The sequence below is a fragment of the Populus alba genome, chromosome 3 (genome assembly GCF_005239225.2).
Source record: "Populus alba chromosome 3, ASM523922v2, whole genome shotgun sequence".
Taxonomy (NCBI): domain Eukaryota; kingdom Viridiplantae; phylum Streptophyta; class Magnoliopsida; order Malpighiales; family Salicaceae; genus Populus; species Populus alba.
This window is the reverse complement of record NC_133286.1, coordinates 21808222-21819807: the sequence shown is the minus strand read 5'-3', so window position 1 is coordinate 21819807 and position 11586 is coordinate 21808222. Positions and strand designations below refer to the sequence as shown.

Here is an 11586-nt window from a genome sequence, read left to right as displayed (position 1 = left end):
ATGGGAGGTAACTACTTATTAGATAATATCAATGTGGCATTTCATCTGTACTATTTGCATGATACTTTTTTGCTGATTTTTTTAATATAATAATCAGATTTATATTTCAATCCATCTTTTTCTATTGCTAAATACTGGTACTGTGGTAGCCATGTAAAAAACTTTCTATCTCATTTCTCTTCTCAGTAAACTTGTGGTCGCACATCTTTCTAGCTGTAATAAGTTTTGAGAACTTCTTGAATGACATTGCATTCCTTACTCTTGTAGAACGGATGTAACCGACTTGAGGTGGCGCTGCTAGAAAATGAACGCAATATATTGTATCAAAATGCCAATTGGGATGGTTGGGAATCCGAAAGAAAACAACTTTTGGATGAGATTGAGAAGCTGAAACATCGGAATGTGATGCTCAAATGCAAAATCAAGTTTTAGGGCGACAAAATACTGAGCCAAAAAGATAGGAAGCAAGTATGAGAAGGTACCGTTAGATGTTTTGCAAAAAGTATTTCATAGTCTCACGCAAAAATTGCTTGCAAGCTTTATTCCCGTACAGTGTTTTCTAAATGTATTTATGTAGTTTCCTTGCGCCAAGTTTCTCTGCAAGCATGCCTAGATCCTGGTTGTATCATTTCCAGTACTTTTATTCTGTCTCCTATGTTTGAGTACTCAAATCAGGGACCACAAACACATTTATATTTCTCATGCATTATGTTCAAAAAGAAATTGAACAGGAGGAGATTTTTCACCACATATTACTGGCTTTGCTGACAATGGTGGTAATCATTGCTGTCATGGATTCTTTTTTTTTTTTGAAGTGATTTCTTAAACTTGTTTTCTTTGATTAATTGAATTTGATCTCATTTTGTTTTTGATAGAATAAAACATGAAAAATCAAAAGCCAAAGGCCAGCCACAAAATCAGCTACACTATAAACTTGTCTGTAGAACAAGCTAAGTCCACACACCACAACCAGCACAGGCTCCTGATAAGCAACAGCCCACCTAAACAACAAACAGATCTCAGAATGACTCTGTGAACTGAATAACTATTCCAGTCCATTGCTTTGCGTAACTATTAGCCACGGTATTTGCACCAAGTAAAGTATGTCTTGAAGTTGCCTTCGAAAAAGAATTGCATATTAACCATACCTTGTTTAGCACCGTTTCACCTGTCATGGCACCTCTCCCCTCCTTGTAGCCATGCAATAGCATCGCTGGTAGAAGATTCTGCAACAAACCTAAGTGTCTGCCTGTGACAGAAATCTCTGTTACCCTGTTAGTGGCCATCATTACTCCCATGCGTGAGACCATAACACCTACATTTCAACATGAAGCACGCCACCTACCCCTGCAATCTGTCATGGTTTCTGCAAAGCTGAGCCGTCAACAATCTACTTTGTTCACCTATGATCAGGAGTTAATCAGGTTAGTCATGGCTTAACCTTCCATTTGTAAGACCGTTGTTTGATCCCATCTCCTGAAATCCATGGATCCAAGGCTCGATATGGGAAATAATGTTTTAAAACCTTGCACCAAACAGCTACCCTAGCATCCACGATAGTCTACAATATTTTTTGAATTCTTCTGTTATAGGTGGACAAAGTAGATTGTAATAGTATGGGCTCTTTAATTAGAAGAAAAAGTGCATGGGCTCTTTTCAAGAAGATTCACAAAAGATAACTTATAATGCTCAGTCTTATGTATCACACAATGAAAGGAAAGTAGGTAAGGTTCCGGTTACAATGTTGGATGAAGTATTAGAGATTCTTGGAACTTTTAAAAGCTCTTTGTAATTGGGAGTATAGTAACCTAAATTCATTCACAACGGAGAACTGTTGGAAGGTCTCATACTGATGACTGTGCTTTGTGTGCTCATGCAGGATATTGCGAGGCAATCTTTTCTCAAAGGGCGTAAAGCTTCTGATATGATGGATAGGGGTTAGAACCACTTGTGAATTAATTATTTTCTAGGTGTACGGTTTTAGTGAACAGAAGCAGTGTAGACATGTTCTGCAGAAATATTGATTGAATGTTCTTGTTGTATCATGATTCGATTCTTGCCATTATTCGATAAACAATGAATTCTTGTAAATTATATTAACCTCATAAACAATGAAGTCTTATTGCCTGAATGGAATAGCATGTCTGATCTATAAGATTTATAAAAAAATCAAGAGTGCACGTGAACTTTCGTAGGAAGGCCATTGCTAAGAAGAGGTCTGTCTTATGAGTGCTCATCTATGGTGTTTTAAGGTATCGAAGAGCATTTAATTGTCTCGGTTTGAATATTTTGATGAAGTGAAATAACTTCTCCAACCATTGCAAGGATGGAATCCTTAACTAAGAAAATTTGAATGATAATTTAGATTTAAGCATCATGATGATCTATAAGAAAGTTAGGATTAAGTATTGTTAATGTATTTAAAGAGGAAGAAAAAATCTACGACTTGACAGTTGACATCATTAAAAAAAAATTAATGAACAAGAAAAATTAAAAAAATATTGGATAAAATTATCAAAACCTTTTTGAAGAAAAGGATGAAGCTTAATTTTTAATTAAAAATAAAGGTTTGATTTGAAAAGGACTGGATTTTGAAAACCGAAACCGGAAAAGATAAAAAAACGAAAAGATAAAAAAGGTAACCTTAAAAAATACCTGGACCCCTCCGCCAAGCCATCTGCTGCATGAGCCTACTTTGAGCGGCCACGCCCCCTATATTTTCATAAAATCATTTTGGTCCCTAAATTCAAAGTCTATTTTCATACCAATTACTTAAAACTATTATTTGTCCCCCGGTAGGTTCTGCCTTTGGCAATGAAATCATGTTTGACGGATCTGAAACTCTCAGTACAATTTCCTCTCCCTTTCTTGTAGAAAAAAAAGAAAAAAGAAAAAAAAAGTTTTCATCATAACTTCTGAAATATTATAAATTGTCGTTCCATCGCTCAGTATTTTAGTCCCATATGCTATGACTTGTCACATGGTGCACTTGTCCATATATGTGTTTTTTTTTTTTTTTAATTAATGCAAAGACTTCGTCAATGTTTATTTTTCCTTTCTGGATTTTGACAACGATTCCTTGTTGTCATTTGCAATAAATGTTTACAGTATGGACCTCATACAGTTTAAATTGATTAGCAGAACGGATCACAAGACTGCTGATTGGTTCGTAAAATAAATCAAACCATATAATTGGTTTATTCCAATCGGCTAGATCTGAAACAAAGATTTCTCGGCCAATAAAAACCAAGTCCTCAGCTATTGGTGCCGTGGCGACCTTGTCAGAAATTGTAACGTTCTGTAAAGTCTTCGTCAACGACCGGTTCTTTTTCCATTTAAAGAAGAAGAACAAAAACCCTGCTTGCCCATGATTCCTCACAACTGCAACTCTCCGACCCTCAATAAGCATCTTATTGTCCAGCTCTTCGGACATTTTCATCTGAAACTTGAGTATTGTTTCTGCTGGAACTAATGAATGTTCTGGTTTTGGTTTGCCGAGAAGGATCTAGTCTTGAAACTATGGGGGTACGTACGTGAATATGTTTTGATTTTGTACATTATCATATATCTGTCTCTGTTGCTGTTTAGATTTTCACCCTTGGTCCATCCCTCTCTCTGTTTATAACTCATAATTTGCAGGAAGGGCAAGAAAAGATGAGTAGAAAATGTGGAAGATGTTTGCTGCAGAAAAAGCGAATGATCCAGGCTCGAAAAAGGGACCATTAACAAGGGATAAAAGGATTCCATGAGTCACTAGCTGCGTCGATCTAGCAGCTTCATGGGTTAAAATATGAGAAGTACTGAAGCTGCATAGTTCATTAGCTTCGTCATCAATATTAACAGCATGACAAGTGCAGGCGAAGCAAAACAGAGACAACGTTTTGGTTTGGACGAGTGGCCGGTGATTTTAGAAGACGAAAACAGGATGCTCGAACTGCTAAAACATGCTTCTTTGTCAGATTATATGCAAATATGAATGCCACTCTCCAAGGACAGCAACTCTGATAAGGTACCACTCTTTTATTGAACAATTACTTTAATTTGAAACTGAGAACCAAAAAATGGCACTAACAATTACTTTAATTTTCTTCTTCTTGTTTTTATTTCCCTTTTTTTTTACACTGGATTTAAGCCACAGATATAAGTAGTTTTATCTTCCTCTTTCTAAGTTGTGTTTTTAAATTAATTCCTCTTACCTACAGCTAATTGCTTTATTCTCACCACACTTACCACAAATCCAATAGCTTAGGAATAGGCCTCCCGGGTTAGATAATTTGTTGATCAATTGGTCATAGCAATCTTATCCATTCTCCATAGTCAAAGTAGTTGCTCGCTTATACTTGTGCGTGGTAGGCCAAAGTGACTAATACCTGCAAAATGTTTTTTTAGTAGAGATGAAGACTTTTAAATACTTAAATAAGTATATTTTGAGAGAGAAAAATTAAAGAATATTCTAAAAAAAATAATCTGAAAAATATATATGCATTAAAAAATAAAGATTGTGAATCTTTGTTTTGAAGGTCTCATGGTATATTTATAGCCCACGAGTCTTGTCTTTTTGTGAAGAGAAGAGTTTATAGTGTACTCTTATCCTGATTGCATTTAATGAAAAATAAATATCTCTTACATTTGTATTAATGTTTGATGAAAATATGGTGGGTTCTTGAAAGACTTTTATACACCTAAAAGATATAGAGAGATTAGAGTCCAAGACATCAAATGTAGTTAAATCCATGAAAGTTGAGTTTTTTCCTCAAAGTTAGATCTAAGAGAGGTTGTTCATTATCCTAGACATGCCAAAGAAGGATGATCATTTCTTTGGGTGTGCCAAGGAAAGATGATCATTCCTTTAGGCATGCCTAAAGAAAGATGTTAGTTAACCTTGGACTTGGCTAACTGTTAAGTTCAAGTGCCTTGGGTCTGACATGTTTGCTAGATTCACATTACCTCATTCACTTGAGCGTGCCAAGAGATTATGATCATTAATTCCTTAGGCGTTTCAAGTGAGGATGTGCATTCTCATAGATGTGCCAAGGGCTTCGCATACTACTATGCTTGGCGTGCTCGAGTCTGGGTGTGGCTGACGCCAAACCCAGTATTCCTGGAGCTTCACACACTACCAAGCCCCCATGTGGCTAGGCTTGACACACTATCAAATCTCAATTTAGGACATGTTCATTTCTTTAGGTGTGTATATTGCCAAGCCTAGCATGCCCGAGACTTAGCACACTATCAAACTTAAAAGAGTTTGTGTATGGCTGACGCCAGACCCATCTTATATTCCTGAGGCTAGGCAGTATGGCTGGGCATGACACACCTCGAAACCACATGCTCATTTCTTAAAGTATGTTGTTATAAGGGTTTTATATATATAAAGCAAAAAACTTATGAGTACTGTACGTTTACAGCGTGCAGGCATCACCATTCAATATCCTTTGGAACTTTTGTTTCTCTGTGAAATTCAGAATAAGCTTTGGTAAAACAGTTGCAAAAAACATTCGGACACAACAACAGACACAACTGATCTATTTTTTGAAAGGTTTTTTTTATTGTCAATGAAAAACAATTACTTCCAAATACTTCTTTTTTGTTTCTTTTCAGAATTTGGTATTATTGTTCTGCTAATAAAAAATAAAAAAAAGTGCAACTCAAGAATGATGCGCCAGATAGCATGCAGCGAGAGTAGTTCAAAAGGTCATGAATTGAATTTTTATTTTATCTACCGACCAGTATATAAAATCCTGTTTTTATTTATAAATATATTAAAATAATATTTTTTTATTTTTATTTTTTTTAATTGTGTATCAAAATAATCTAAAAATACTAAAAAATATTAATTTAAAATAAAAAAATATTTTTTTTATTTTTTAAAAAAACATTTTTAAAATAAAAAATATATATGAGCTTTAATTCAATTCAACCCAAGCGTTTAGATCTGCTCCAGTTTTTTGTTTTTTTTTTTCCAATTTTACTTGTGTACTAGATATAAATGGTATGTAAGGTTGTTAAAATCATGATTTTACTTGTAAAATTATATAATTTTACAAGTTAATATAGGCTTAATATGTCAAATTGTTCAAAAAAATTTAAAAATAAATTAAATTAAATTAAATCAGATAAAATTATTAAAATTAGGTGAAATCACGTGAAATCGTGATTTCACCATCGATTTTACCTGCATAATCTAGCCTCTTCACTTAGAGAACGTGAATAGGAATAAGGACAAACCAATCACAGTTAAGTACGTGTGTGTTTGCCTGTCTCTGTACTTGATTATGTAGCAGGATGTTTTTCTCACAACATCACTCTTTTGCTTGCCACATGTCTCTTTTTATTTTGATAGCATTTGCTTTTGTGATGAGATATTTTTTTTAATTGGTGACTCTTTCTCCCTTGAAGAGTTAACAATATTCCTCGATGATTAATAAAATTTGATAATGCGATGTAAGCCAATGTGACAAGTATTTGATTAGGAAATATTTTTTATTTGAATAAAGAATCTGAATTAAAACTTCACTTTGACCAGAATTAGAGTCATAGTAATTTCTTAGTATTTTTATTTTCAAAAAAATATTTTATTTTTTATTATTTTAAATGTTAAAATATTTGATAAAAATATTATAAAATTGAATTGTTTATTTAGGTGCTTAAACTACATATAAAATTTTTATTTGAAGCATGTATTTTAAGATGATTGAACTATGTATGAATTTTTATTTGAAACATTAGTTTTTTTTTATTGTATTTTAAAATTTCTTATGATGTTACGATTCGTTTTTACAATCCAAGTTTATTTTGTATTTTTCATGCCGTGATAAAATCATAATTTTAACAACATTAATGATATGCTATGTTGACCTTGTTAGCCTTTTCTCTATTCTTCTAAAATTTTAAAAGCACCACGACGCTTATTTGAGTGGATTTTTATTTATTAATTAATTTTTAAAGTATTTTTTATTTAAAAATATATTTAAATAATATTTTTTTTTTTTTTATATTAATATATTAAAATGATCTAAAAATATTAAAAATATATATTAATTTAAAATAAAAAATAAATATAAAAAAATAATTTTTTTAAAAAATATATTTTTAAAATATATATAAAAAAAAACGAAGACGATGACAAAAAATGAACACACGAAAGCCAAAGGTTAATCAAAAAGTGAAGTCCAATAGGTCCCCGAGTGACGTATCGCACGAAAGTTGAAAGCCATGACAGGATACCTTCACGGTGCACGTAGATATCGCGCGTTTTCGCGCAATTTCACTAAAATGCCATGCTTTCACTTATCAGCTTGTATATCTACTAAACATCATCTCTCGAACTCGATTGACAATTCTGAACAAACTTCGTTAAGATCGAGCTTTATGAGTATTTTCTCTCTTGTCTTTGTTTCCATTGTTATCCTATTTTGGAGTTGGTCTTCTCTAGTTCTGTACGTGTTTGCTTTCGTTTTGTACAGCTAGCAGCTAATGGATCCGCTCGATATTGTGTATTTAACAGGGCTGTTAGATACGATGCGTCAACCTAATAGAAGTAATTTGATCCAAGCACTACATCGATCGAGTAATTAGAGAAAAAGAAGGTCTTTGTGAAGGGTTTTGATCTTCTAAATTATAAATGCAGGTGGAGCCAAGACAAACAGCGCCTATGGAGCGAACCAGGTGCCAATCGAGCAGTACCTATCACCTTTACCTGGAGAGTCTCCTAACACAGCTCATGCTAATCTGAAAAGAAAAGCTCCTGAAACTGCTACGTATCGTGAAAAGAAAAGAGCGATTGACAGGGCATATCGGCTGCGATGCAGGGTAAGTAACTAATCAATTGCTTAATTACTTGCCATATATTTATCCTTCGTGTCTTATTATATTCTTATTCAAATCACATCCTTAATTGATCTTATGGTTTGAGAAATCATGCAGGAAAAGAAAATGAAAACCGAGCAGGACGTGGTCGTGCTCACCGAAGAAAACAATAAATTAAAGAGAGAGAATGAACAGTTGAAAAGGGAAGGAGTTCAGCAGCTGGAGATGGTGCAAACCCAGAAAGAAGAAATGAAAGTAGTAAAGAATAAACTTTGCCCTTTGAAGGACCAGCTTCAGACACAAAATGCTCTCGTGAAAGAGTTCTCAAGCCCAGTGGTACGTGTTTCTTCTTACGTCCCTCTGCGTTCTAGTTTGCCGGTCACTGCATCATATATGAAAACATATTTAGGTCAAATTATCTGACATATGTGCTAGTGACGTACGGTTGGGCCTCTGTCTGCTCGCTCAGTCATCCGATCTTCTTTCAATCTACTCCAAGAGTTTTGAAAGGGATCCAGTTTCTCTTCCTGAGGGATTAATGGTGTCAATATTTCACTTGAACTGAGAGAAAAAAAAAAAAAAAAAAAAACCTTTTTCCTCCTTTGGATGACATGAATGGAAGAATCGATAAGTGATTAAAACTTTAAAAGAAACATTTAGACAGTTGAGACTTTATAAGAAGAAATTATATTGAAATTAATTAACCCTTTTCTTTTTTATCCATTGCATGGAATCATTATAACTGAGAACCTCGCATTAATTAAAGATATATAGTATAATGCAATTATGCACATACTTTGGTTATTAGTAAATGTGAATTAAATTATATTTGGAGTGTCATTTGATAATTTAACATTTTAAATTGGTTTTTTTATATGACCGCAATTAATTAAAAACTTAAGGGTTATCTACGTCCAATGGATTTCAATGGGTGTTATTAGCAAAAGAAAAATAAATAAATAAATAAAATGACGTAGAATTAAAAATATTGTTCGATAAAACTTAGCTATATCTCAAGCATTCCCTAGCTAGAAAGTAAATTTGTTCTTATCATGCTTTAAAAAATAAACTTGGTAAATTAGTTATTATCATGAAATAATTTATTTATTATAATTAAGTTGCCCAACTTAAGATTTGTGCATATAACCTTATCATTTCTTTCTTGTGATTACAGGCTAGTAGGAAAAATAATATGGATCTTCAGTGCGAAAATAAACGGCTAAGATTTCAAAAAAGTCTATTGATCAACAAGATTAACGACAATGACTATTTAAATCCCGTTCAACTTCAAGAAAACTATACAGAATTAGTACAAGAGAAGAAAGCTCTCCAAGTGATTATCGATGCCTTATGTGAAAAGATTAAACAAGGATAATGACCTCATACGTACCAAAACAAGCATTCTAAGGTAATTACATTTCTACCTTATACATATAATTAACCTTTTTTTATTTTTTACATCCTCTTTATAGTATCCTTAAATTATCAAATAATACAATTTAATCTGTATCTTCTTGTTATTTCTTGAGTTTTACTTTGTTAAGTTTTTTTATTCAAGAAGTGAATCAATATGCTTTTTGGTCTATAAAGCGCGAACATGTATATGAGACACTCATATGAAATAATACAGATACTTTGACTTAATAATTAAAAAAAAAAAAAGAGAGGATATGATGTGTAAGGGATGAGTTGATTTTATATATATTATAAAAAATTATTTCGAAAGTATAGGAAAATTAGCACTAAAAAGATTATTATAGCAAATTGTAAAATATAAAATGTATAAAAGTATATAAAAATGATTGTATTATTTATATATTTTTAAAAATTTAAATACATTTGAATGTTTAAAAATTAAATCATCTTGAAAACTATTATGATGATTTTGAAAAGATCGATCAACCATAATTTTTTTTTTTTAAATGTAGCTAGTGCTACTCATATTTCATTTGATTTTTTATTTATGAAGAAAAATAATTTATTTTTTAATCTAAAAATAATGATGTCTTGCCTTGTCATAAAATAAATTTATGTAAAACAATTATGTTGCTTATAAGCACTTTAAATACATCTTAAAATATTATAGAATATACTATATCAATCAATCAATTTAATCATAAAACTTAACAAAACCTAATATAAAATCAACTTCAAAGATGAATCATTCTCACATCCTTATTAACAATCATATTTTCTCTAAATCAATTATTTATCATCTTCAAATCCTTTATAATCCATTAATTAAACTTAACAATATATACATCAAATGTTTATCAATCTTAATAAACTCAAAAGGATATTTACAATAAGAATAAGAATCATGTATATCAAATGATCCATCTTTTCTCTTTCTATTCTTTTCCTTCTTTCTCTCTTTCTTCTTTCAGTTCATCTCTCTCATCTTTTCTGGTTCTTTCTTTTTGTTTATTTTTTTCCTGACCAAATATGAATGTCTAATTTGCCTCTCAATTAGAAATAACCATTATTCATATAAAGACAATATAGTTTTTCAAACTAAAATTTTCAGTATATCACAATGTCCATGGAGAAGGAAATATTATTACTAATAAAAAAACACAAATCCTACAACAATGGAGGAGGAACACTATCTACTCTGCTTTCACTCTCAACTTCATCTACTCTGCTATTACTCTCAACTTATTCATCTCATATCTTTCTCTCGTAGCAGGACTGCAATTATCATTGCCTTAAAAATAGCTCTCTCTCTCAATTAGCTCTCTTTTCTTCTCTAAATTTGTTCTCCTTGCATAGCTCTATTTATAGGCTTTAATAGCCACCAACTCCATCTTTTTGTCAACAATTCTGGACACCTAACTTGTGCTAAACTTTCTGCCAAACTTGCAGCCCTTGTCAACAATGGACGATGCATATCTCTTGCAGCTGCATACTTTGTCAATGGGCGGTGCTGCCATTCAAGCTTGGCTGCTGCATGTGGCTGCCATTTCACATGGATAAAACTATTGTAGGAGAAGTGACTGTTTTAGGCCATCTTATATTTCTGCTACTACTATTTATATGCATTGATCTCTCCCATTTGATGGATGGATTAAATTGAACATTAATGGAGCTTGCAAGAAAGATCCCAGTAGGGTAGGTGCTGGGGGTTTGCTATCAAATTTCGTGGGGTGTTTTGTAACAGGTTTTGTAGTAGAGATTTGTTGTGGAATTTGGGGATTAGATGTTTGCATCTTGAGGTTGATTCCTTTATGTTTAGACTTTGGTAGATGATCGAGGAGAGGGAAGGCCCTATTAAAGTTAAACGCAAAAAATAAAGTTCAGTTTAACTATAGATGGTTTTGTATGAACATAAAAGAAGCATCTTTTCTTAATTCATTAAGATCTTAAACATATGTGTGCATCATATCTTTAACATAATTATTGTTATTGTTAAAGCACTCAGAATATTAAAACATATTTAAATTATATTTTTGGATAATTTATAATTTTGAAAAAACAAAGAGGAATGAGGCAAAATAGTTATTTATTGGTATGCATAACATCTTTCATTTAATCTTTTGTATACTATTTTTTTTAAATTAAAACTGATACATAATTACTAGATTTAATTCTTGTTACCTAATTGTCAATAAAATAAAAATCTGACAGTTTGAAAAAACATGGTAAAATTATATATTTTGAAAAAAAAAATACAACGTTTATTTGAGAACAAGTAAAAAGGGTTGGATATTTATCTATCTCATAAAAAATTATCCTAAACTTTGAGTTAAAATGAACTTAGCTCTTAAATTTATTTAT

General features: G+C 32.0%; 1 protein-coding gene and 1 long non-coding RNA gene across 5 annotated transcripts; both read left to right on the top strand.

Annotated features, from left to right (window-relative positions):
• The first annotated feature begins 123 nt into the window (after positions 1-123).
• LOC118040102 (uncharacterized) lies at positions 124-2131 on the top strand. The gene is made up of 2 exons (XR_004686010.2): positions 124-1424; positions 1880-2131. It is a non-coding gene; the product is annotated as an uncharacterized lncRNA (long non-coding RNA).
• A 1031-nt stretch (positions 2132-3162) lies between these two features.
• On the top strand, positions 3163-11178 carry LOC118040104 (uncharacterized). Of its 4 annotated transcripts, none has more exons than XM_035046971.2 (7): positions 3172-3525; positions 3640-4009; positions 7508-7540; positions 7631-7812; positions 7927-8145; positions 8984-9217; positions 10675-11178. In XM_035046971.2, the coding sequence occupies exons 3-6, from the start codon at positions 7522-7524 to the stop codon at positions 9182-9184; spliced, it is 621 nt and encodes a 206-aa protein (XP_034902862.1). In that variant the 5' UTR covers positions 3172-3525; positions 3640-4009; positions 7508-7521; the 3' UTR covers positions 9185-9217; positions 10675-11178. The 4 variants fall into 4 exon arrangements, 3 of the variants coding, with proteins under 3 accessions (XP_073264094.1, XP_034902862.1, XP_034902861.1); XM_035046970.2 differs by having other exon boundaries at positions 7467-7540; XM_073407993.1 differs by lacking the exon at positions 8984-9217 and having other exon boundaries at positions 3163-3525; positions 7467-7540.
• The last annotated feature ends 408 nt before the right edge of the window (positions 11179-11586 follow it).